This window comes from Melospiza melodia, chromosome 1 (assembly GCF_035770615.1).
Source record: "Melospiza melodia melodia isolate bMelMel2 chromosome 1, bMelMel2.pri, whole genome shotgun sequence".
In the NCBI taxonomy this organism is placed as follows: domain Eukaryota; kingdom Metazoa; phylum Chordata; class Aves; order Passeriformes; family Passerellidae; genus Melospiza; species Melospiza melodia.
Window position 1 is genome coordinate 102,534,814 of NC_086194.1, and position 27,959 is coordinate 102,562,772.

The 27,959-nt window shown below is 37.7% G+C and overlaps 1 protein-coding gene across 5 annotated transcripts in view; it reads left to right on the forward strand.

The window, feature by feature from the left end:
• Window positions 1–27,909, forward strand: part of SEMA5A (semaphorin 5A) — a 314,341-nt gene extending 286,432 nt beyond the window's left edge. For all 5 annotated transcript variants that reach the window (XM_063162897.1, XM_063162890.1, XM_063162903.1 and 2 more), the window contains 6 exons: window positions 2,699–2,917; window positions 11,837–12,007; window positions 16,960–17,115; window positions 19,145–19,192; window positions 21,426–21,637; window positions 22,988–27,909. In XM_063162897.1, the coding sequence (XP_063018967.1) occupies window positions 2,699–2,917; window positions 11,837–12,007; window positions 16,960–17,115; window positions 19,145–19,192; window positions 21,426–21,637; window positions 22,988–23,107 (926 nt within the window). In that variant the 3' untranslated portion in view covers window positions 23,108–27,909. The remainder of the gene's footprint in view (window positions 1–2,698; window positions 2,918–11,836; window positions 12,008–16,959; window positions 17,116–19,144; window positions 19,193–21,425; window positions 21,638–22,987) is intronic.
• The last annotated feature ends 50 nt before the right edge of the window (window positions 27,910–27,959 follow it).

A 27,959-nucleotide genomic window follows, 5' to 3' on the forward strand; every position in this document is an offset into this window, starting at 1 on the left:
CAATACTATAGTTGAGACAAGTAACATCCACTGTTCTTCCTTCATCTGTGCACCTTGTCCCCTCATTGTAAAAGGCTGTAATGTTGTTTAAGGAATATATAGAACAGTATTCCCAGAATGCAAACTGATCTTGTCACTTTTCATGCTGTTAATGGTATAATGTTAATTTTTTATTGTGTAGTTTCTGTCTGAAGAGAAAATTCTAAAAGCCCCTTTATGAACACTTTATTAGCTACTGTAAAATTGTAAAAAGACTGGTCCTTGTAATAAATTTTTTAATGCTTTGAAAAGAAGAAAACTCAGGGGAACACTTGCCGCCGACAAAACTCCACACTGAAAAGATTCTTTTTGGAATATTTTTCTGTTTCAGTTCTAAGCTACCTTAGAGCTTTGCCTTAGAAGATTCCACTCCCCAGTCCCCAATTTAAATGACAAGAACTCTAATACCATAATGTCAGATAAGGTTGCACGTTTTTCTTAGGACTTAAAAAGCCACACATATCCTGGAAAAATATCTTCAAAATATCCTAGTATTCTTATGAAGTGTGTGATGGATTGACCAGCACAAAGTGATACACCCTGCAGTGAGTTGTGAATGGAATGACTGGCAGGCTGGTCTGATTATACTTTCTTCATTGTTTGCATTGCTCTTAATTTAATAACTTTAAAACCCCCTTGATTTAGAATTTTGGTATTAAATATATTATTATTTTGTTTTCAGAGCTCACTGTGTACATAAGCTGAGAATTTCCATGACCAGAGTGATACAAAATTGCATTAAAAGGGTCTCACAGAGCAGGAAAGTGGACCTGTATTCATAATTCACGTTCTGTTTCTCTGTACTTGCTCCCCTTTTTGCATTTGAATGTATGTCTTGTTTTTTGAAATGCTGCTTTTAATATCTGTGTAATAGAATCTGGCTCAGCAGGAGAGAAATAGTTACCCTCTATAATTCCTGAAAGGTTTTATCCATTTTTAGTCATTTTTATACTGCAGTTCTGCTGTTTTCTTATTAATTTCAGCAGTTTCTTATTACCAGCATTTCTATGTCAATGTATCATCATTCCAATATTGCACTTTATCAAGCGTTGAATAAAAACATGCAAACCCTCATCTACTTTGGGATGATTGTGAACATATTTCTTAAAGAAGAAATTAAGCAGTGTTACTAATGCCATAAGCATGGATAGAAATAGGGTGGACACTGCAAATAAGAGGCTCCTCCATCATGGTTATGCAGAAGGCTGATTCTGTTCAGTGCAGGACTGCTGTTGGGCAGACTCCTCACGGTATTATTTCTGTCTGTTTTCATGGCATCGTTCAGTAAATCTTCTGATTCTTCATCTCCATTTCATATTTCCACAATACTTATGCCTGTGGGTAGGGCACAGAACAATTCCTTAAGAATAGATATCTGTGCTGCAGTTAGAGCTGCCAACAATCCCCCTGCATTTTTCCACTGTTGATGTAATTCATCTGTACTTATGTTGTCAATACTGAAGCTCTAGCATTGAGAGCCTGCCACATTCTCTGCTGGCTGAAGTACCATTCACAGGACCTTCTCTCATCAAAGCTACTTTAGGAAGTACTTGTAATAAAAGCTGCATTGGTCCATCAATCTTAGAGTTTCCACTGGAAAGGTGAACTGCTTTGGCAACAGTAGGAAGTCCCAGCAGTGTTGGTGGAGATGCTTAGTAATGATGCTTACAGGAAAAGCTACAACTCAAGAGTGATTTCAGGGTTGTGCTTAGTACAGTTGAGGGAGTCTTTTCACCTGCAGGATCAAGCCCCAAAGTGACAGAGATACTCAAATGAACTGCAGATTATTAGAACTTCACCCAGGGATATATCCAGATCTGTTGGTTGGATGCTGTGTATAAGATCTGTGTGTCCCTTCTCACTGATAAGTAAAATTCTTCATTCATTGCTGTTTAATCTAATGCCTTTTCTCTGTGCTAAACTTACTTAGAAAATGAAAAATTATTATTTTAAAAAGGAATTTTCATAGCTGATACCATAGCTGATTTTCATAGCTGATATGTGGCTTAGAACACTTAAACTCAGTGGAAAATAAGCTGATTTTTAAATTGGCAAAACATTGCTTTTCACAAAAGGGTAGTTTTGCTAGACTTTGTGGAATTATTAGTGGACACTATCTAAAGTCTGAATATGCATGGGATACCCATGAGCCTCTGTGCACAGCCAGCAGCAGTGGAGGCTGGGTGGATTAAGTAAGCAGAGCCCTGCAGGAGGACCAGGGGAGCTGGCTCGAGGAGTGGTCACAGGAAGCACAAGCCTGTCTCCTTTGCCACCTTCTTCCTGTGAAACAGAGGCAATTATATCTATGTAATATATTTGGAGATTTTCTGATGGTAATTCCTGTGCAAGAAAGAGATAATTTTTATCATTCTTTGGTGGAGTAAATTGTCTAGTTCAGTCATTGCGGCCATGAAGCTTTAACGGAAGTGTTGGATCCAACTCTTCACTTGAGTTCTGTGTAAGTGATTGTGAAATTTCTGTTGAAGAAAAGATTCTTAAGATGAAACTAGGGTTTGGATTGTGAGGCTAAAGGACAGGACCCTTCTCTTCATATTATTTACTATTAGAAGCCTAGGAGTAAATTTGAAGAGGAAAAGGTTGTTTTGGGATGAGACACCATTTTAATTCAGTATTACTTTTTTGACCCTTTTCTTATTAGGATTGTCAGGGGACTTCCTGCGTTCTGGAAGATACTCTGCTCATACCATCAATGGTGCCTGGTCACCCTGGTCTCCGTGGTCTCAGTGCAGTCGCGACTGCAGTAGAGGTATCCGGAATCGCAAACGGGTCTGCAGCAATCCTGAGCCCAAGTATGGGGGACTTCCTTGCCTTGGACCATCTCTGGAGTACCAGGAATGCAACATCTTGCCTTGCCCAGGTAAGTTTCAAATGAAATGGAAGAAGTTAAAACAAAATAGCTCATCCTCAAATTTATATCTTCTGTATTTGGTTTGGTTTTGTGTTTTTTTCGTATTTCAATTGGTGAGTTTTGGGTTTGTTTTGGTTCTTGAATCAATTACAGCTCAAATTTACCTTTATAATGTGAGTGGATTTGGGTAATATTCCTATGTTATGTCAATAAATTTATCATCAAGAGTATTAATAGCTATATCTTTTTTCACTTGTGAGACTGACTCTAAAAATATAATATGTAAACTTATAGGAAAATAAAAGACATAAGAATTCTGGCAAGACATGAAATCTGGCCTAGTCTTTATTTAAACTAAAATATTATTTTCATCACAGTGGTTGCTGGCATTTAATCTGTGTTAGCTTTTAAGTGTAGAGTTGCCAGCAAATAAGGTTCACAACTAATCACCGAATTAGATGGTTATTCAAGCAGTCTATAAAGATTGTTCTTGGAATCTTGAGTTTCTCCTTAACTTAAAGCTGTTTTATTATTCTATGAAAGGGATTACAAGTAGAATATATGTTTACAAGAAACTACTTTGGATTAAAAATCATTGTTCCATCTCCAACCAGGGGAAAAAAAAATCCTGGTTTCAGTCACATCTCACCCTTCATAAAACAAACATTCAAACGGAAAGGCTTTTGAGCTTTGCAGAGGCTTTGTGGGAAAAGAAAGGGAAAAGATATAGGAGAACACATGAAGAAAAGAAGGTGCTGTTGGTTTAGGAAGAGAGAGTACAAGGTAAGAAACAATAGAGAGGAAGAAAGAAAGAAGACTGAGTGACTCAGTTCTTTCCAGCAGCAACAAATAAATTTAGAAATAAGCTTTCATACATCTTTAATTGTATTAATTATGCATAGCAATGCTTCATATTTTCTTATTGAAGACTTGAAGATTTTGTCATTTATTCAAGTGCAGACCTGAAGAAATTCTATGGCAATATATATACTATGTATGTGTACCTCTATTTTAAAGCATATATGAGTATTAGCATATACATATATGGTTTCAAATTAAAACTGTATTCCTGAGATAATGGATACATTAGATACATATTTTTAATAATATTTTTTAATAATTTTTAAAATAATTTTTTTCCAGTCTTTTTGCAGATTGGAAAAATCTTTCCCCTCTAACAGTCACTGTCCATTCCTTGCATCAGAACTTAAGCCAAAGATCTGTGCAAAAAACACTTCCCTCTCAGGAAGACACAGTTCCTTGAAAAACATGTTTCCATCTTGAATTGAACCTGAGCAATATGTTTTGGCACACAGCCTACAAACCCAGCAGCTCTGTGAATATTCTGGCTGTTCGCTGAAAGCAAATTTCTCTGCAGTTTTATTGCTAACAGGAACGGTAGGATTGTTGGAAAACTTGAATGCCCTGAGGCACTCAAGCTCCCAGCTCTGCTTCTGGTGGGGCATATCCATGGGGAATTTCTATTGAGGATCCCTGTTTTGATCTGGGGAACCACCCATTGAGCCATTGAAGTTCTAGAAGAGGCACTTGGGCATAATCAGCCAGTGCTTTCTGCTGCAATTTTCTTGCTGTATCCAAGGAGAAATGTAGCTACAGTTGCTGATTTTCTAGTTTCTCTGGCTGTGAGTGTGAACATCTAAGGAGATCAAGGGAAGAGGTGAAGCTTCTTTCTGAGGCATGAGGCATGACCAGTGAAGGGTGTCCATGTTTTCTACACTAAGCTCTATTGGAGAGAAGTGGAAGGGAACCAACAGAGAGCCAAAATTTTTTCAGAGAATTAGGAAATTGTGGTCCAAGTCTTCTCCATGTGGGCATAGCCCTAGTGCATGATCTGATTCATTAGTGCCCAGACTGGAATCATGATGCCTTGCTTTTCTGGGATAATAACATGATAAATGATTCTGTTTCATGTAACTGCACTGTTCAAGTAGTTTGGCAGTAATTCATTAAATCAAAGATTTAGAAGACCAGTGTACCAACGTGTGCAAACCTTCCCAGGGATGTATGCAGTAGGTGAAGCAACCTAAAACATAGCAACTCCTCACTGGCTCCTGCTTCCCTTGCAAAGGGAGTCTCCCCATGGGACACTGCCCTCAGCCTCCTCTGAAGCACATGAGTGGTGTGGTGCAAGATACCAACTCTGCTCACAAGCTCTGAGATTCTGATTGTATCACCGTACTGTAGTAACTGAAATGCATTCATTAAATGGACACAGATTGTCTATAATACTAGACGAGATTTATTATTCAGCCCTTGCTGTTGGTTTTCAAATTAAATGCTGTCTTGAATTTTTGGGGAGTTTTTTAAAGTTTAAATTAGTCAAAAGTTTTCAGAAGTGGTATTTTTATTAAGCTCTGCAGCTATTCACTGCTAGTTCATTTTCTGAAAGAATTTTTTTAACCAGTAAAACACACCTAATAACTTTGTTGTAGAGGCCCTAGTTGTTTATGAGATAGACAATATCCTGGAGTAAAAAACATAATTTTAAAGCAGAAGTTAAAACTGCGCTTTGAATTTGAAAATATTTTAAAAGATCAGTTGATGTAAAGTGTGGTGGGCCTTTCTGAAGAGAGAAGCAGTGCCCTAATCTATCTAATAATTTTATTTAGAGACAAGTTTTATTTTTCTTTTCAGTGCAAAGCAAATTTGAATAAAGATGTAGAGAATGAAGTATTTAGATGAATCATAGCCTGTAACAAGGAATCACAAAGTTCCTCAGCCACAGAATTACTGTTTGCTAGTAATTAAGAAAAAACATAGGAGAGTAGATCAGATCTGAGATAAATCTGAAAGGAAAATTTTGCAAGCACTAGATGTAATTGATTTTTTGAGACATGGCGGAGTAAAATATTATTGCAGAATAAGGCTTACCCATACATTAGACATTGTAGGAAGGAAATAAATTCTTACTGGAGAAGCCCACCAATAAATTTGAATTCTCTTAATTTTTAATTGAAGAGACAGAAAGGCTAAGGAATGTGAGTGCATTTTGTTCTGACCTTGACCTGAAAGTATTTTCCATAGTACTAGAATTAAAATTGCAATAAAGAATTTGATGCTAAGATTTTCCTGAGCTCTTCCAGGGTAAGGACAGCTTCATCTGCTCCCTTCTGGCACAGAACCCTTTAGAAGCAATCCATCCCAGTCATTACACTTCCAGAAATATTCTGGCTGAGGTGTGATGGAAGCCTTAGAGCACCCTTCCTGCCACTGCAAGCTCAATTCTGCTTTGCTTCCTCTTCTGCTTATTGCAGGCAGGATCAGCCTCTCATGATGTAAAGTGCTGACAAAGGGGAGTGATAGGGAAATATCACTGAGCAGTGTTTTAAGTCATGCTGAAAGTCAGTAGGGCTTAATGCTTCTCAATGAATTAATCTGGGCTCAGTGTCATCCTGAGAGATACTAAGTGCTCTGAAGGACTAACACAGTGAAAAAGCCCGTGAAGCAATCAAAGTGTACAAGGCTGTCTCGTCTGGTAACTGTCTTGCAACCCTTGCATCATCTTAAATATACTTATTAATATATTAATAAACAGAAATTGATAGTTAAATGCAGGATCCCAGAACTTCAAAAAATTACTGAAGTGATCTAGACTCGGCCTTCAGCAAGTTCTATTAAACCTTTTTTAGGCCTGCAGGGGAGCAACTGAAATTGTTTCTGCAGTAGTAAATGGTCCACTGATGGGCAGATTGGTAGCAGTCACTGGGGCTTTTGCTCATAGTATTTGAAGGCTGAATATATAATAGTAAATTGAACAGTGCCAGAAAATTGCCAGAAATTGTACCCAGGTCCTGGAAGATGTTTTTACTGTATTGTTCAAGTTTTAGAATGATCCCTCATATAATTTTGTCTTCAACTAACTATCACTCTCTCAAATCAGCTGCAGAAGTAGTTTGTGAGCCAGAGTAGTGTAAAGGCATGTTCATAAAGTACTGTTTCCATCTGGGTAAGCTACTTTGAGGGGCAGGAGAATTTGAACAATTGTTTTGCACTAGCGAATTATGCTTTGAACCTGTGCCTCAGCTCTTTTTTTATGTCTCAGAGATGTGAATAGCATTAAGCTGGCAAGAACTGAACTGAACAGGCTCAATAACTGTGAATGCTCACTGACATTTCTGTTTTCTTAGAGTTACTAATCTGCAGTCAATAATGAATCTAAAATCAGTCATATCAAGATTTTGTTGTCCTTGGGGAATTTGCAAGATATTTACATTATGAAGAGAAATAGATGATGAAGAGAAGTGTTGTTTGAATGATAAATTCTGCAAATCTATAAAAATTACAGGAATTTGCTGACTATAAGATCTGTTTGCCTGACAATGATACAACCTAAAGGACCTTAAGAACACTGTCCTAGTTCATAGTATTGCACATCTCTTCAGTTATCTCTGTAGAAAAAGACAACTTTTCTTCATTTGTGTTTTTTTTTGTTTCTTACTGCCTTCTCTTATATTCCTTTGCATAGGGACATGGGGTCGTGCCTTAATGGGACATTTAAAGCAGAGCTGTGTGAGCACCACTGAGTAGTATGAGCTACAGGAGTTCCTGTTCTCTCTTCTCCTCAGGGCATGGTGGAGGATCAGAGGGAAAGGACATTTCAAATCTAAGGAAATTTCTTAGATTTGAAATTCTGATACTTCATGAAAATATTTTGCGATTTTACTAATTTCAGATTTTTATTATAGTAGTTCTAGTTTAGTTCAGTTGTGACTTATTAGCTGAGAAGATCTGAATAAATTCAAATGTCACTAAACTTGCTAATAACAATAATGAGTTTCAGATATACAAAAATCCCTGAAAGACTATTAAAGTTATTTATGCATCCCCTAAAGCCAGTTGCTTTTTATTGGGTTTTTTTTCTTCTTCTTCTTTATTGTTTTCATTTCCTCCGATTATTTTTTCTTTGAACTCACACTTGGCCACAAGAAAACAAGAATGTATTTAAAAGAATAGAATTTATCCTGCAGTAGCTTCATAAATCAGAAGGAAAAAAAATTACTCCAGTAAATGGAAGCTGAAGCCCCTCTCATAACGTGCACTGATCTGGGCTGCTTCTGTAGCCAGCAAGAAGAGGGATTAGCTGATCTTTGAAACAGCAGTTGGTTTTCTGATTTAAAAGTCTCAGTTACAGGTTTAAATCCAAGTAGATCCTTAGATTTTGTTATTGTTCTTTCCTTAGAACCATTTGTTTACCTTGTGTTTCTGCATTGAACTATTTTGACTGTTTCATCCAGCATTGCTTTTATGACTAAAAGGTATCACAGAAATAAGACTTTGCCTTTGTAAACTATGATGTAAAAATTGCTCCTTTCCCACCCTGAATCATGCAGCAGTATCCCACAGGACTGGGAAAAAGCAGTAGACAAAGTGGTGTGGAATGGGATAGTCCCCAGGTGTCTGGAAGGGAGCAGTAGGCTGCCCAGCATGCAGACAGCTTGTAAAGGAGCCTGCAATTCTGTCTGTATTCTCATGAAAGCAGGTGAGGTCAGTGTGTCTGCCCAGACTTCCTTTTAAAACCCAAACTTTTACAAGTTTATCCAGTTTACTTTATTGTCTGTTGGAAATTATCCAGTTGTGTGGATGTTTTGTCATGTCCTCAGGAGATCCCATTTCTGTACACGGTTTCTTCCTGGCACATCCTCTTCCCTATGGTGTGGGTTTTTTTTCATTGCAGTGAAGAAATACTTATTAACCTCAGCAACAACCAGCAGGCAAAAAGTTGTTTGCTTTGCTCTAAAGGAAAGTGCACTGTTTGATAGCGCACTCCTAGCTAAAAATTACCTTCTTCGTAAAGGGACCAACCTCAGCAATTGTCAGAAAATGTAAAGACTCTCTAAATCTTTCATTGTGCAACTACTTTAATGACTTTCTTTTGTCCAACATCTCTACAAAATGGTTATGTAAAGAAACTGTAGTGACTGGAACTTTCCTTGCTGCTGTGTATTTTTCCTCCTATAAGAGGCAGAAATAACATTAAGGGCTCCATGACAAAAGGAAAAAAAGGGAAAAAAAAATCCCAGATGGTGCTGTGTTGCTAAGCAACTTAAAGAAAGATGAAAGAAACCACAGAGCTCTATTTAGGTCTTGTAAAAACTCAAGCAGTAAATACCCACTCCTTTGATCTTATTTAACCATGATGATGCCTTATTATCCTCTATTGCTGAAAAGAAAAAGTTCTGGGGACAGATAAAAGAGGTAGTTACAATAGTCCTTGAAAGCTTAGAGGCAGCCTGTCAGTAAATAGTTACTAACAAAAACCAAAACCAGATATAATTGCACTGTCCAGCTCAACTAGGATCAAATCTAACACTGTCTGTTATATTTGTGCCATGCCACCTTCCCCAGACCCACTTCTCCCGCTACATCTGAAGCCCAATAGTACAGCCATGATCACTGCAGTTGTGGAACATGGTGACATTCCTGGGTGTCACATCAGTCTCTGCCTTCTCGGCCACCTGTAGATCGATGGTAATTTCAAATGCAGGTGCATTTGTAATTCTCACTCTGGTCCATTGAAAAATAAGTAGGGAAGTGTTGGGGGTCACTGTCTCCATTAAAGCAAACAATGCACTGGCAATATTTGCAGACAATTTATGTTCTGTATAGTTAATCTCAGGCAGAATCGATTCTGTTTCATGAAGGTCTGTATGCTGCAGCAGACTTGCCTCTGATCATTCATTTGAGCTAGTCAAAGATCGCATTAAAAAAAAAGAACAAAAAAGAGAGTATCTAGCAAGGTAAAACCTTTATGTCATATGAAATAAATAGCTTGGGTAACAGCTTCTGCTTTTATTTGGCGTATTTTAAAAAAACAGAAAAACAAGGCAAGTTCTGAATAAAAGATGCTGTGTCTTGAAATTGTTATAAAATTGCACAGAATATTTCATCTGCACTGAAGACAAATAACCTATGGCTTTCTTTGATATGAGTTTGCATAATACTGCATTAATAGAGTTATCTCAGGCAAAAAGACATATTTGTTTTCCAGTGAAAAGTATGAATAAGAAAAATAAAAGTAAGAGAACAAGTCAGATACTCTACCAAGACACAGTATTTATTTATGATAGGTGGTATAAAACTCTCTCATGCATGATGATTTGTTGTATGATGTAGCAATCATTGAATTCCTTAATAATGGAAATAATTTATTTAAATTGCATACTTAGAATATAGTACCAGATTATGGAAATCCTGTCTGTCAAATCAAACTTCAGAATCCAGATAAATTAGTTGCAAGAGTTTTCATGACTACAGTTCTTAGCAAGGAAGTTCCAAGTCCATGCTTTCTTGATGTTTAGGATGATGTTGCAAATAAACAATGCTGGGAATAAAATGCAGTATATTCAACAACTTCAGTTACAGGATTAGTAAGTAGTCTTTGGTATGCAATAAGGAATTATCTGTTTGATTATCAGTTGAGAACCTGAAGCTGTATTCTATCTGAAATTACATTTAAAATGCATATATAGCTTTTAATATCAAAATTCTCCTAGCTCATTTTCTCACTGTTGAAGACTTTACATAGAAATCATTTTACTCAGCTCACCAAGTGCATTTGTGATGTGCAATCCTGCGAAGCCAAAAGGAGTATTTTTTAAAAATGTTCTATATCTCCATCTAAGAGAAAATTTAAATGCAAATACCAAATAGATATTTTCTCTGTAAGCTAATTTTTTTTAAGATTTGTAACCTTTTTTTTTTATGGTAAGAGATAATAATGGAATAACATTTCAGTAAACCAGTAGAATGTATCCATTGAAATTGAAACTATCATTAATTGAACAGAGAAGATCAAAAAGACATGGTAACAACTTACTTCTGTAAGAATTCAAATGGTGATGCTTTAAGAAACGGTTTGAAACGAAATTAATCTTTTTTGTAGGATATGAAAATTTTGAAATTTTAGGTTTTTGTAAGAAGATGAATGAAGAAAATACTATTTCCCTGGGAGAGGTACATCTGACTTTGTCACGTGGCTACACATACAAAGTCTTTGGCAGATGGGCTGCAATGTGGCTCTAAATGCCTGAAACACATCCTGAAGCAGTAGCTTTAAGAAGAGGGGCTCAAAGGAGCCAGACTGGTGCAGGCAATGAAATGAACTTTCATTTAAATCTTGTCTAGTGGCCATGTGTCATAAACTATATGACAAATGAGTCTCCTATGAAATCCAGGCTACATTTCAGAAGAATGTTGTAAAAACTTGACTGGAGAATAGTTTGACATACTTGAATAAGTAAACGCAAAAGAAGGTGGGGAGGAGAAGGTAAATGATAATATTTATTCTTCAAAAACTTGTTTTGGAAACTTAAAATGGCAACTCCTTTTTGTCAATGTGTGTTGCTTTCTTAAGCTTCTGCCATTGTTCTACTTCTGACATCTGTGGTAGAGCTGTGTTAAGACTGTAAGATTATATTGGCCCATCAAATCCTACAGCTGTGTTAGGTCATTTGAAATGGGTTGTAGGGTTAAGGCAATCCACCTGTGTTGAGAAACAAATTCTGAATTCCTCCATCCTTCTGTTGCTATTATTTCGCTAGGTTTTATTCGTATCAACAAAAAACTATTCTGAGCTTACGATATTTCTGCTAAACAAGCTTTGGTATTTTGTTTCCTCAAAACTGAGAAAAGAAAAATCAAGATTTTTGCCCTTAAAGATATTATGATACCCCCTAAAAGTGTCTTTTATGTATGGGTAATTTTGTTAGACTTTTCCAGCATACCAGGGCCTTTTTAAATTAAATTGCATTGTGATTAAATTTGTGGGAACTATGTTCAGTGACAGCTAAAAATATCCAATAAGTTCAGTAGGCCATGAATGAGATCCACACAATATGACAAAGAAGAGCTGGATTATGTCATGTCTCGCATCAGCTTGGAAAAATACAGTATTCTTTGTCTTTTCAGTGGATGGAGGCTGGTCTTGCTGGTCGTCCTGGTCAAAGTGCTCAGCCACGTGCGGAGGAGGGCATTACATGAGAACCCGCTCGTGCACAAACCCAGCCCCAGCGTACGGAGGGGACATCTGCCTTGGCCTGCACACGGAGGAAGCACTCTGCAACACACAGCCATGTCCAGGTACCCATCCATCTTTGGTCTTTGTGTGCCACAGAATAAGGCATTCCCACTCAGGCAACATATTGCCCTTGATCTATTATTCAGGAGCAAATAATTTCTCTCCCTTATTAAGTGCACAATCAGCCCTTACATGCTACAATGCTACAGTAAATCAAGTACTAGCAGAATACATTCTACAGGAGACTACTTCCTTCCCCTCTCTTTAAAAATTAAAATCTAAGTTGCTATATCTGAATCTGGATTAAGTAAAATTGTATAATATTTGAAGTGGACCTCATCCCATTAAAATGAGACTTTTAGTAAAAATATCACAAAGAAGTGCTTTTGTTACAACACCAAACATTCACAGCAAGCAAATTCCTAAGGTTAATATTCAACATGTGTCATCGCATCAGGTGATATCAGGTCCTTTAAGTAGATAATATTTGCCCTGTTTTAATATAAAACACAAAGAAACCTTTCATGGTCTTTGTAAAAATCCTTCTTCAACTTTTAATATTAAGGAACAAAGACCTGATCTTTTTAAATGACTATGGAGTGCTTAGTAGATGAAATGTCTCAGCACTCCTGCTAGTTGTATGATATTATGGATCATGTCTATTTCTATAACTTTGACTCTGCCTTTTGACTCATCTTAAAGGAAACTAATTTTTTAAATTTAAATTTAAGTGAGAAATTGAGATTAAAATCACTTTCATTTATTGTTATTAAAATAACTTTCATTTATTGCTGATTAGAGGATTACAGTCAACAGCAAAAGAAAAGAAGGAGCTCTGATGCCACACTGTATTGCTTGTTTCACTTAGAGCTACTAGACTTTATAGCAAAAGTTTTCTGCTCATGTGATGAGGCTATGCAAGTGAAGGCAAAAGCCCTTGTGTGGCAGACTTTGAATGCATCATATTACTTCTTACGATTCTTTCCTTCTCTAGGCACTACATATCTTCCAGCAGAATAAAAGTACCTACTTTGTCAAAATTAAAGCAGATTGGTTTAAAAAAAAACTCCAATTGGGTTTAAAAAAAAGGCCAAGCATAGAAATCAGTTGATTATTTGATTTTTTGAGACAAATATTGTACATTTGTATGCAGAAGTCTCACAGCTGCCTTGAAATCCTTTAAGGCATCTTTGAAAGGTCAGAGCTGGAGTGCTCATTGTGCTAGTATTGCAGCTATTTCTCTTGTTGTGCATTTATTTTCTACCACCATTCTCCTATAAATGACAGTTTGCAAACATTCATAAATAATGCCTTCATCTCATCTTGACCTGCTTGTGACCCAAATTTTGGAGCAGATGCAGAATTCAGGAGGAGGTTGGTTTCATTCATCTTAGTTCAAGAAAGTGGAAATTCATATAAAACAATAACATTTCAGAAGCTTAAAATGTATTTTTCACATTCTGTAATGTTTTATTGATACTTCAATCTCACTGAAAATTTGCCGTAGGTTTTTGAAACAGCAGTCATCCACTAGCTGTGAGAATGGCCCTTGCCTCATGTTTACAATATAGATTTCACAACTGCTTTTTACTGCTCTTATTTCACATGGGTATGGGTCAAAAATAACCACAGTGCTTCATAGATCAAGTTGGACAGATACTTGAACACCTGCAGAGCCATTTTCTTGGGGTAAGGACCCGGGAAAGAGTGGTTTGTCCTTGTGCAGATCTGAAAACACCATTGCTGACATTCACTGCTTGAGTGACATGCTCAGTGTAAGAGAATAGTAATGACACTTGGAATCTAAGAACAACCAGCACAGAAATGAATATGCAAAAAAATGGAAATGATTTATAACATTTCTTAAGTTGTGAAAAGAGCGAAGATTTTTTGGCATTTGAAATACTCCTTTTCTTTTTCCAAACAAAACTAGCAGCAAATGAAACTTTCTGGAATCCTGATACTAAGGATTTGTTGAGGATGTAGAGATTTAATGGAAAATCCAACTGAAAGTATTCAAGTATGCACTTAAAAAAAAGTAACAGGCTTGTGTCTGTAAAACACATCAGTTTTTCATCTTTCCTTTCAAAAGCTCTATCACTGAGTTTGTAGTTTTTATTTTATTTTACTCAAATGCAATCACAGAAATATGAAAGGAAGCACTGCAGTATTGATCAATAGTGGCTGATTATCAGTAAGTGTAACCCATTGCAATGTGTCTGCAATATGTTGCATAAAACAGTATTTTATGCCTTAAGTAGTTACTGCTTTTCTAAGAGGTGAAAATACTTTCTGTCCTTGGATTGGTAACTTGCACATACAAACAATGGACAAAGCAGCTGAGCATTTAGAAATGGTGGTGCAATACTGCATGAAAGAGATTTAAATGTTACATTGATTAATCTGATCTTTGTGCAGTGCTGCCTTCACCAAGGGATCTCTTAGGAATTGCTTTATCTTAACCTGGCATCAAAGGCCAGCCAAGAGTCTGTAGGAAGAAGATGTGACATGTCATGATTAAGCCTTGCCATGTTAGAGGTGAAAAGCAGTTCAGCAGGTTAAACACCTCTCCAGTTGACCTTCTCTTTTACATTCTCATGACTTGTGCACAGAACTGAGGAGCAAGTTCAGGAGCCTGACTGAGGTGCAAGAGAACCTCAGATACTTTGAAGATATCAAAGGAATGAGGCAAGATAGCTGAGTCAGTACAAAATAATGCAAAAGCTGTGGGATCACCTTCCCAGGGATGGCACATCTGACAATTTGAAGTCATGCATCTGTTAGTCTCAGGTGTTTTACTCCTCTGCAGCTCTCTGAGCTCCCAACTACCTCTTCAAACCACAGGTTTGGTGTGAGGACCCACCATTGCAGGGGTGACCTTCTGTTTCATGCTGGCACTGATGTCCTCCCTCTCTCTCCTCCTCTGATTCTGTGTGCCAGATGAAGCTGATCAGCTCAGCACCAGACCCAGACTACCTGTCCTGTAGTTTCTTTATGGGTCTCCTAAGGAGCAGGACAGAACAGTAACCTTGCCCAATCACTCATTTATGACTTAGCATGATCCCTGTGTACTCTGATGTTCCTATTTCATCATGGGATGTAGCTCCTTCAGCAAAGGATCTGGCAGGCCAAAAGCACATTGGACAAGATGGGGCTGCAGAGTGCACCAGCCAACAAGATGCATTTAGGATTCCCACAACTATTTTGGCACCTGCTGCATATATCCCAATTATACCAGGACTGGACAAAAATCTTGGCTCTGGCTTAAGCATGCTCTCTGGCAACAGTGAGAACAGGGCTAAGATTTGTAATGGGCAACATTCCTTTGAGCTTGAATGAGCAGGGCTTTATTGTTACTAAATATTTAGGGTAAAGATCCATATACTTATTTTACTTAAATCTAGCAGCTGGCACTGGAGGTGATAACAGCAACCCCTGGATGTGCCACACTAAGCAGGAAAGCAGGAAGAAGCCAGTCCATTTGCTTGACTCCCACCTCAGCTCCTCTACCCCCCTGAATTAGGATTGAACTACATTTTGGCATCTGCCTCTGTGCTCCTGGTACCCACTCTGCAAATGAGCCCCTCCCAGAACCTTTCACAGGGAACAGAAAAGCCAAAGGACAGAGCTGAGTATTTCTGCTGCTCACAATAACAAGATCTTACAAGCTGATTGTCCTGTTGTTCAAAGAAGGCCTCATCAAGACAGTTACTAATGGTTCATTAACTATCAATATCCTAGTTCCTACCTGACCTGCTAGGTAAATCTATTTAATAAACAACAGCTATTGCTTGACATTTTTCAAGACTGCAGTCTCAAATATTTCTGCTGCAGTCTGTTATGTTTTAGATGACTGAGAGTTTTAACTTCTTTCCTGTGTGAACAAGGGGGAAGTAATAAGTAAATGTGATCCTTGTATTCTGGAATTATACAAGATATTGGAAGGGGCCCCAAAGACTGTAAAACTTCCTTGGCTTTCCACCTGATTAACAGTGTAGAAAAGCTTCACTAATTCACTAATTGTAATGTTTTTCAATCTAACTTGAATCAAAATAAGAAAATACACAGTTTTTCATTTGAGCCAAAATGAGATTTTTTAAAATTTGCTTCCTATTGGCATAAAATCACTTAAAATTTTGAAGTAGAAAGAAGTTTGGTTTGGAATAGTAGGACTCTATTTATTCTATGTCAAAACCGTAAAGCCTATCTCTGTGGGAAGGCTGACAGAAGAAAGGAAGTTTACCTGAGCTCTGTCTTTCCTACATTTGCCAAACTCAGAAGAGTCCTATGAAGGCAAGGCTTGGCCTTGGGTTGTAAGAATGCTGAGTGCAGTAAACTCACACCACCTCATGGGAATGAGATCAATTCACTTCATTTAAGGAAAGTATCTGAGATCACACAGGCATGAAATAAAAATATCTTAATCAAAGCTACATGAGGAGAGGAAGAAATATAGAAAATAAATAGAAGGTGACAAACTGAATGGGGAAGAGAAGATGAGAATCTACAGCCAAGAAATGAACCTGAAATAGGAAAAGCTAAAAAAGAAAACTTTAAAAAAATCTTAAAGATGCTTCTGTTTTGGGGTTAAATACACATCCTGTTTCAGAATGGAATACTCTTATAGTTCTAATTGCTACTGGTCAGGTACATAAAAAAATGCAGTGCATTTGTTCACCTTAATGACCTAGACTGGAATTAATTCCACAGCTATCAATCTTTCAGTCACCCCCACAGAATCCTCCAGCTTCTCACTTCCACACACAAAGGCCATGGCAGATGCCAAAACCATGAGATGTCTGTGGCAAATTTACCATCACACCCACATTTCAGAGACTTCTACCAAAGCCAAACTGCCTTTGTTTTATCAGAATGAAGGAGCTGCTAGATAGTGGTGGCTGGGGAGGAAGCTTTCTGTCCTAACTCAGAAATACAAGCTATTTCTCTCTGGCTCAGGGCACTTGAACTCCTTAATCCCAGTGTCTGCATGTGTGTCCCTCTCTGCCTGTTGCAGACAGCTGGTCCGAGTGGTCCGAGTGGTCTGACTGCGACTCGTCTGGCCTCCAGACTCGCGCTCGGCAGTGCATCCTTGTGTTCCCTGTGGGCAGCCAGTGCACGGGCAACGCCACGGAGAGCCGAGCCTGCGGGGTGGACTCCAACTTCGTACCAGGTGAGACCACATCAGCCAGCTCCTTGGAGGATTAGGGAAATCTCTCAAGATTTCAGGAGCGAGGCACAGCACTGTTCCAGACTGCACCGTGCAGATCCGTGAGCTGAAGCAGAGCTTGCCTTTAGTCAGCACAAGGATGTTGGTCTACTGTGTAGAGACCATGTATCTTGGTGTCTACATAAAAATCTGTCCCATGGCACCCAGCGTCGCTGCCTTGGTTAGTCACTATCACAGCATTCTGCAGGTCTGTCCCATTCTACTTCATAGCAGAGGATGAGTACACACAGCAAGCAGAAATAGTTTGCTTTTTATTTTAAGTGGTTTTGGGACTAGGATTATTAAAGAAACGTTGCTGTGGGTTTTGTGGATTGCATGTACAAAATGGGTGCTGTGGTTGTAAGTCTGGAAATCATTTCAGACAGTCCCTTACCTAGATAACTGCTCAGAAAGGTAAATACTATTAGCTTTGCCTCCAGTCCTTATCTCCCATGACTGCTAAGTACCTAATGAATAGTCACGTTATGTTTTATTCTATAGTATTAGTTGAAACTCATGACTGTACTTTTGTTTTTAAATCGCAGGAGTCATTTAAATCCGCACAACAGTATGGATGGTCACAATGCACTGCTGTTAACAGTTGACTTTCTCCCTATGTACATTAAAAATAGCTAGGGTTCTTTTCACAGACAGAAAAATTTACATTTTAATGTATCATTTGAAATGTATCTGTGTTTATTCAGTGCTGCAACCTTTTCTTTGAGTGACTGTGCAGTAAACTATAGTGCAATGTAACAAAGACATCAGCAAAGTTAAACTCTGTTTTTATGGATGGTGCATAATGCTTTAACTCCCAAATTGTATTTTCCTCTAAAACCAATGTGAAAAATGTCAGTATGAAAGCAAAAATGCCCACATTGTATTTTCCCTTTTCTAAGACTTTTGAAGCTCTATTAATATCCTCATTCTGTGAATCTGCAGCTGAATCCAATATCAGCTCTACATCTTGTTTTGGAAGGAAGGCATTTTCAGAATCTGAAACAAGCCACCATTTCTCTTGTCCTTCTGGTTTGCTGCCCCTCTTTACATTACCAGAAACACAGTAGATAAGGTCATGCCATTACTCCCACCTTAGTGAATCAAGCTTGCTTTCTCCGGTTCACTTGGCTCACTTTTTTCATCCAGGTCTTCTAACTGAGAGGTTTCCTCCCTAGCTCTTGACTGAAAAGACCAATCCCTGCAGAAGTGGCAACCTTCCTCTGTTGTAAGAACTGGGCACATAGCACTAGCCCATTTCTGTATCTTTTACCTCACTTCATTTTTTTCTTGGAAAGACATTATCAAAAAACTTAAAATTCTCCTTTTTTGAAATCTGGTGTCAGCTACTTCACTTGTATACAAATGATCCTTGACCCTTTCAGAGAGGTTCAAAAGACTGATTTGTAAGGCAGAACTTCTCTTCATGGAAACCATGGTCTGGAAGTAAGGAGAGGAAAAGCTTGTTTGCCTTCAGATTTTATCCTGTATTTTCAAAGTAAAAATGGTAAGGATACAGGCTGGAATTGCATTTAATTAGTTTACTATTGAGACCTACAAAATTAGCTATTGTCTTTTTTGAAGATGTATAAATTCCCACTTTTCACATTAGTGCTAGAAGTGACTTCTGGAAGTAATGAGCACATTTGAAGGCAAGGTAATTAAACTGTAGTTAATTTTACTTCGGTAAATCAACTCTTTCTCCACAAGCCTAAACTCCACAAGAATGTTTCCATGTACATTTCATCCTTTTTATTCCAGAGATGTTTTGAGCAAGAATTAAAAATAAGTTGTTGCTTTTGCTTGGGAAACTAAGGAGCCTGAAGATGTCATAGGTCCTTTCTATTAATTCTAACACATAGTAAAAATATTTTTTACCTTTAATTGAAGTGAATGTAATAGAATGAATTTTTAAATTCTTTCTGTGTTAATCTAACTAGAAGTTCTCTGTAATATTTTTTTCTCCTTGGCCTAAGTGGTTTATTTGTTTTTCTAGAAATATCTGTGGCACGATCAAGCAGCATAGAAGAGAAACGATGTGGCGGTAAGCTTTGCAGCTCGAGATGTCTGTTAAATGCTGAAATGTTGATTCTCCATTTTTTGATTTTGTTTCACTTTTGCACTCTCTTATTAGTAATATTCTACCTTCTAAATGCTGCATTCTCATTATTTACACTTGTACAGAAAAAAGTAGTTACTTGTACAGAAAAATGCAGTTACTACAGGATTTCTCATTAAATATCCATCTGTCATTGGTGACCTTTGAGAGTAGAACATGCATTATTGGATGTTTTTATTTTCTTCTTCGTCAGTGTAGCAGTCATCCTTGTACTCAAAAGGAAATATCTATAATAATCTAGTTATCAGAAGGTCGAAATTTGTAAATTTGTTGCTCCGCCTTTTTCAGGATAACAAGTGCACAAACCTCTCTTAGACTCCAAAAAAACAACAGAAAAACAGCCTGCTAAAAAATGTAATAGCCCAAACTCTATCTGGGACTCATTTTCAGCTTCATTTTCAGAGACAAAACTGAAAAGTAAATAAAAGGTTCCATTCTAGAGAGTCGTGATGCTAGAAAAATAGATCTCGAAAGGAAAAACTTTTAAAACCACAAAACAATAATAAGAAGAAGGAAAATGAACTTTTTTTTCTTAGCTATCACGCTTAGTCTGTGGCGTCATGGTAATAGCTCTGGCCAGTCCTAGTATTCTTCCATGCACAGATAAGCTGCATTTTTAACCTAATAAAGGACAATGAAAAAGCAGAGGTTATGAAAGGGTACTTGTACATATGGTAACTTGTTACAGGAGCCAAGATAATGTCATTTGATTTTTTTTGCTAATTAGCAGTTGTACCCTGAAAACATTTTGCCAAGTTCTACAGCACCGGGAAACCCTCATAAAGGTGTAGAAGGATATTTTACTGATAGATTGATATATTGACACAGTCAACTGAGTAACCTAAATATTAGTTTGTGTTTCTAGGTACCCAGTAGGCATGTAAAGGTTTTGTAAACCTTAGATTTTACAAAAAATGAGACCCATGATGTGCTGGCCCATTTTTCTGTATCACAGTGAAAAATATCTAAGAGATGTTTTAAAGACTAGCACCAGTAAATCAGTTTTAAATCCTTAATTTGTACATTTAGGCAACAACAAACAAATTTTCAGTCGTGCTAAGATGAAATTTCCAATATGAGCTTCTCAGTGGTATTTCTTCCCTAAAGTAAATGAAAAAGCACAGCTCCTGTTCAAAATAACAATGGAAAGCAGTCCAGTTTGTTTATTTTGAGCTAATCCTTCTGGTTCCATATCTAATCTAGTTTCTCTGTTCAGTAACATCAGGGGATGATTGTGCTTTAAGTTCCCTCCTACAGTTTCATGCAGCAATGGGCTTCCTCTCAGTTTTAATCCTTGCGTGGAGGATTTCCCATGGTCTGATGCCATTCTGCCTGTGAAGGGCAGAGCAGACAGGAGTGTGCTGGGCTCTGAGGTGTTGACTTTGCACTCTCTGGCTGCCCTGCTTAAAGGTGTATTGAGATTCAAGGAGTCTATCTCTCGCCACTTCCCATTTCCCCCTAGAGTGCTACCATTTCTTCCTTACTCCCTCTTAAATAAAGAAAAAGTTCCAAGAGCTGGAGAAGGAAACAAACTGGCCAAGATACAAAAGGAATATAACCAGCAAGAATTAAAGCAGAGATGGAAAAAACATCTGCTGCTGCTTCTGGGATATGCATCCAGTAAAAGGGATATGGAAAACATTTATGGAACGCAGGAATGGAGTTCAGTGATATCAGGATTTTTTCAGTTCTGCCACGAGTCACTGTGTATAGGAGAAAAAACTGTAATAACAGCAGAGGAGGTGATACTGTAGTTCACTGAATGAAAAAAACTATTTATGTATACTATATACATAATTTACACATAACAAGGCTCTGTTACACAGTCTGAAAAAAAAACCCTGATGAACTATTCAAACATATGGAATGCAATTAATTTTTCTTTTATTTGTGTTCTGAACTTATTTAAGCATCTTTCAATGATCTCTACTTTAAGAGATGTATGGGTATCTAAGATTCTTATAATGGTCCCTTCAGGGAGGTAAAATGAATTTATTACTGTAGGAATAAACTATCGCAATTGAGATGTTTCAGGGAAACACATGAAAATTCCCTTATCCTTATTTGAATCAAACACTTGTCTACATTTTTCCCCGAGCTGAAGCTTTTACTGCTGCTGCCTCAAAATTAAGACTGCCTTCTTCTCTCCGCTCCGCAGAGTTCAACATGTTCCACATGATCGCAGTGGGATTGAGCAGCTCAATCCTCGGGTGCCTTCTCACCCTGCTTGTTTACACCTACTGCCAGCGGTACCAGCAGCAGTCCCACGACGCCACCGTCATCCACCCGGTGTCACCCGCTCCGCTCAACACCAGCATCACCAACCACATCAACAAACTGGACAAATACGACTCTGTGGAGGCCATCAAGGTGAGCAGAGGGCTGGGAGATACTCAATGCACCTAGACGACATTTCTCCTTGCTGCTTTTCCGCAGTGGCATTTCAGCTCAGCTTGTGCTGATTGTTAATGACAAAAGCAGATTTCACTTGAGGTATTGTAATTGCAGATCCTTTCACTTGTCAATCCCTGTTAGGCAGGAAGTTGGATTTTGCATCTGTGTATAATTTATACAGCAGGTTTTGCTGGGAAAAAAGCAAATCACTCAAGTTGTTTTGTAGGGTTTTCTTCCTAATTGTGTTCCCTAGTGGCTTGTTCAAGAAGTAAATAGAGCCATTTCCCATGGCATCCACTGAAGAAATTCCTTTGGCTCTGATGATCCAGTTTCAAGGGCACTGTTCATCTTCCTGCACTATGTCTCTGTATGGGAGATGTACCTGGTGAATATATTCTGGGTCAGACCCCCAGCTACTGTTTATAGCCAAACTACTCTGTGAAAAAGCAGTACAGGTGTACTGAGAGTCTATAATGATATCCATACTATTTCATCATTATTCCCAAATTGCTCTTCTCTTTTTGTGACCTTTTAAAATAACTCTGCTTTTCAGATCCATTAAATTAAGGATGGATGTGCATTTTGAAAATACCTAGTTCAGTATCTGCAGATTACAAAGTTTATTCATGCATCTGCAAAGCTTTTTTGCAAATGAGGATTTTTCTTAAATCCTACTTGGATAATCCAGTTCTTAATTTCTGCATTTTTCTTTCTAATTAAAGACATTTTAATGAAAATTATTAAAAACAGCAAGAAAAGTCTGGATCTTCTAGTCAGCAGTGGAATATGAACCTAATTTAAAGCTTTTTGATATTCCACATCATCTCTCTAGATAGCTACAGAAACAAAAAAAGCCATTCCTTTGAAAATTAGTATTCTAAATACCCATATTACTTTTTTAAAAAACAGGTTTTATGCTTTAAGGCCTTCAGACATTTTTGACACTTGAAAATCAGGGAATTAAGACAGTAAAGAGAAAATAATACTTATTCAGTAAAAAGATAGTGACTCATTCTAATAGGAAGGACTGCATATATACGATTAAAAATATTCACAGAATCATAAAATTAGTTCTGTAATATTATAGGGGAAAATGCCTGGCTTTATGAAGTAGAATTACTTTCTGTAGGAATGTTATTACATAAGAAGATACTTCTTGCAAATCCAAGTTTCTGTAGATATACAGGTATTTCTCACTGCATTTCTGACTGGCTTACTATACACAGGTATGTGCCACAAAAACTGCCTTGGTGAAAGAGCACTTAGTGGTTGTCTTTCCTGTGTCCTTTTCATTTTCTGATTTTTTTTTTCTCTTTTTCTTCTCAGGCATTCAACAAAAACAACCTGATTCTAGAGGAGAGAAACAAATACTTCAATCCACATCTTACTGCAAAGACTTATTCTAATACCTATTTTACAGATTTCAATAATTATGATGAATACTAATGGGCTTGTGTATTTTCTGGCCTCCTGTAACTCCCCAGTCCCAAGGCCTGTGCTACTCAAGTGCTCATGTGATTGAGACTTCAGAGATGAAGTTCAGAGACATTTCAAGCACGATCCAAGCCATCAAATCCCATTGCTGCCAAAAGCCCAAGCCGCCTGTTTGTGACATGATGTTTTCTTTGCAGAATGCAAGGTTGGCCTTCAGTGTCAGGGGCAGCTGTAGCCTCACAGTGTTGCTGGACCACTCATGAGGATTGCATTGCTTCGCTCAGTTTCATAAATTTCCACTCATATTTCTCTAACAAGTGACTAAGTCATTCCGGAGTCTTAAAAAGAAATTATAATGTTACCCCTTAAATCTGGGCCAGGAGTGCAAATCTAATTTTCTTTCTAGGCATTGTCTTTTATTTCCTTGGGGTTTAAAAAGGGAGCTTTGCTGTTAGCCCTCTGTGCAGTCTCCTGAAGCTCACACTGCCAAAAAGAGCTCACAAGGTGCTGGGGATGACAAGAAGAAATGTGGTGGTTTAGTGATCCTCTGCAGCAGCTCTGGACTCTGTAGGCTGATCTTCCTGGGCTGTAAATCACTCTGGCTGCTGTTCAGCTGCTCAGAGTGCAGAGAGGTACTAAGGCTGTACCGAGGGATACAATCTTGTAATTAACCCGGACACCTCCGGGGTCAGTGCTTTGCAGCTGCAAGCCGAGCCCAGTCACACAACGCCTTCACCTTGCTCAGTTTAATTTTTGCGAGGGTGTGGAAGGGCATGTCCCAAGGGAGCCCGAGGGAGGAGGGCAGGTGGGGGAGGCACACTGGGAGTTTTTTCTCTGTGTCTTTAACGAGCCGGCCTTGCTGCAGCATGTGGATTTGTTGTGGCATTCCACGGGCTTCCTCTCCCTGGTGCGTGCCCATGGGACACCCTTGTCTCTGATGGCTGTGGCCACCAGGCTGGCCACGGGGCAGTACAGCTGCACTGTGTATTGTGTGCCATCTCTGGCTCTTGGGGGCGTGTAGGCATAATCATAGGTCTGCTTTTTCCTTTGCAGCTTTTACTTTATATGCACGTATCCGACAAACAAAGCTGGCTCAGAGAATATAAATACATTTGCAAGGGGCTGTCTCATCTTGCTGCCGTGTCTGACCTGCATCAGTCAGCCCCTAGAGGAACATTCTTATGGTGTTTCAAGTGATGATCTTGTTGGATTTCATTGATGTACATATTTAAGTTTTAAGTTATCAGTTTTAATTCCTTTTGTAGTGGTAGATGAGAAAACACAAAGTTTTGTACCATTTTTCTTTGTCTTGTCTCTTTTCACCCACATTCATGACATTTTTATTTTTGTATCTGAAATTTTATATGTATAACTAAAAAGAAAATTGCAGGGATTTGAGTCAGATTTTACAGAGTTTATAGTAGCAAGGAAGCATTTGCTATTCTCAGAAGCTAGTGAGAAGAAATTAAGTGAATATTAAGGATTCTTTAATTCTTTAAGGACTGGGCTTTCATTTTTTTGCTAAAAGCAAAGACTGTCGCGCTAGAATACTAGGGAGGTATGCAAGGAGAAGCAGAGTGGAAATGCTACCATTCTGTTTAGAGCCCTTGCTAGTTAGGTTATGGTATGATAGACAAATAGAGAAAAACATGTATATATTATAATGATTCGCCACTATATATGAAAAAAAAATTAAAAATACCAATAAACACTTCCCTAGCAATGGTAAATGCTGTATCTACTCATGGCAGTGAGCTGTATTTTGGAATGGGGATAGATCTGAATGTAGCACTATGCTTCCAATCTGTTCTACAGAAAAATGAAAAAATTCAAAATGGTCTTTAAAATGCTATGCAGTAAAATGAACACACATTTACCATCTATGAAAGTAATTAAGATCAGCCACCTATTTTTTTTCCAGCTGAATAATTCTCCCTTTTACTAACTCAGCTAAATGAAAGCACCTCGCCTTCACACCACCTCATCTCCAGAAAGTATAATAATGCTGGGTCTCTATAATTTGTGATTTTTACTGTACATTAGATTTGGTTTTCCAGGAATAAATTGATTGCTGTGAGTAAGAGAAAATTTTCTTTGCAAGAAATAGAGGGAAGAAAAACTCTCCAAGTCATAACCAGTATGGTATTTGAATTACTGTGTTCATGCTAAAAGATAAATTTTATATTTAAATAAGATAAAATAAAACCTATATTGTTGCTACTGCCAAGAAAAAGCAGCACATGTACATACACACATATGAGCAACATTGTTCCTTTCTGCCCCTGTATTAAGAGCACATTAGTCCAAATTCTGGATTTTATATTTAGACTATTAGTTTTGAGACCAATACCTTTAAAAGATTTGAACTATGTATTTTTATTTTACCTTTTTTAATTAAAATTACTGAAATTATCTTCTTTTTCTGAACTCCTGAGTAGTTTGAGGCGCGCCTAACTTTATAGTGATCTATTTTTCATTCTTTTTGTGGATAAATACATATGTTAGATATGTGTTATATAGGTGTTAATAATACCCTTGGTTAAGTCTGCATGATCATAGGTAGAAGTCCATTTAGCAGATGCTCAGTCTGCTCACACTTCCCTCTCCTAAAGGGGTATTTCAGGTGTTCCAGATCTTTGAGCAGCTCCCATGCCAACATGTCAGGAAAGTAATTATTTTAATTATTTTTCTTCGTGATTTAGCTTCCTAAATTTAGTTGTTCTATATCACAAATAGAAATATATTCAAAATTCTATCTGAAGCAGCAGGGTAAACGTGGAAATTTCACAGCACTTAAATGAGAAAAACTAGATGGCAAGATCTCCTTGTCAAGCTAGGTTGTGAGACAACAAGTTTTAAAGCCTTTAGATATTTGTGTCTTAGGTAATTTTAAAGGACCCCAAATGCACTGCCTTTATCAGTATTTTCACCTTCTGAATTCTGTTTAGCTATCCTGGTAGTTTAGTACAGCTTTTTCTAGTACATGGAGCAAAGCAAAGTGCAGTCTCCATTAATTTTCAACTGACTTTATTTAGCATTTTTTCTAAAATAGGCTACAAAGCTGAAAAGCAGATTTCATAGAATTGTTTAGGTTGGAAGATGTCCAAGATCAAGTCCAACAATTAACCTAGCACTGCCAAGTCCCCTATTAAAAGATGTCTATTTCTTCTTGAAAGCTCTTATTTTTCTGTCAAAAAAAAAAACTAGTGGGCATTTCCTGCAAACCTTGTTTAAGCCAATAGAGCTCTCAAATTTTCTCAAGGATAAAATGTGGTTCTGAAATCATTCTTTTTTTTTCTTTGAAAGTGAAAATCTAGTCTCTTGCTCATCAAATGCCATGCTTAAGTATCTTCCATACTTTTGCTTGGATAAAGTGATCTATTTTGGATAAATAATTATATTACCTCTGAAGCCATTAGTTATTATTACTAACCATGCTTACACTGATTGCATAAATTTAAAAATGCTTCTCTGTCTGAATGCAAACAGTTTGGCAGATAAATGAAAATTCTCAAAGTTGTTTCCATGTAGCCCTGCTGCATGGAGGGAGAAGGAAGCAAGGCTGCCAGTCCCATCCTGCACAGTACAGACACTCATTGGCCAACTCAAAGTACTGCTATGCCTGAGTACACATTTTGTGCTTAGTTTTTATTTTTCTGAATCATAGCATACGTTCCTCAGTTGCTTAGAAAACTGACTCCCATGCTTGCAGATATATCTTGGATGTTGATTTGAGTTTGATGATCTTTATGGCCTTTTTAAGTTACTCTATATAGAAGCTTTTCCAGCTGTTTGCAGTCACCTGATATTGAAGCAGTGTGGTTTGGCTAAAACTAATCGAGAGATTTTTTACTAGGATTAGAAATTTTATAAGAGAGGGGAAGAAAGAATGGGGCTTAAATGGCTTTGATTTCCAGGCTATTAAGCAGTACTGATTAAAGTCTCACATTGGTGTGGGGTACTGTGCATTTAGTTAGCTCTACCTGAGATCCTGAGCCAGACTCTGGGAAAATACCAGTCCAGCATACAAATCAGGAGCTACTGAAGCACTTATGTTAGTGAAGAAATTTCTCAGAGCATCAGACCATATGGCTGTTCAAACCCGAAAAGAATGTAAGAGGTCCCAGATGTAAGTAAAATGTTAATAGGATTAAATGCTTCAGTATTTTTTGTTCATAATTATAGAATAAATATATTCATTTCTTTAAATGTGGGACCAGTTTTAATAAAATCGGCGCAACATGAGCACATTCCTAATGTTGACTGTATGCATAATGGCTTTGCTGTATGAGATCAATTCTGTAAACAGTTTGGTCCAAGCTTATCTTGCTCTGCTTGAAGCGTCTGGCCAATTTTAACTGTAGCTGCCACCAGCATTGTCTGTGTCTCATCTAGGAAAACAGACTTAGATGGGCAGAGTACATCCTGATGAGGGCTTGTGTCTCTCCACCAACACTGCAATGAGCCTAGAGAGAGATGCTTCTAATTTGCAGTGTAATTTCCATGCCTAGGTTGGCATAAGCTAGGCTCTTGGATATAATTTTACTCATCACGTAAGTAACCACACCGAGATCAATGGTATATATGTAACAAGTTACTTATTTTAATGTGTTTACAGAATTGAGCCCAAAATGTATTGCTTCTGCACAAATCCATGCACAGTACAAGATGACTTCAATAGTAAAAAAAAACAGATCCATTTAAAATTGTTCACAAGCAAATCTGCATCTTGATATCAGGGAATAATATGTGTTCATTGTGTGGGGTATTTGAATTCATTCCTTTCTTTGCTAAATAAATGAATGATAAAACAAGATACTGCTTGACTTCATTTAAAAGCCATTCTTCCAAATAAAGAAGGATT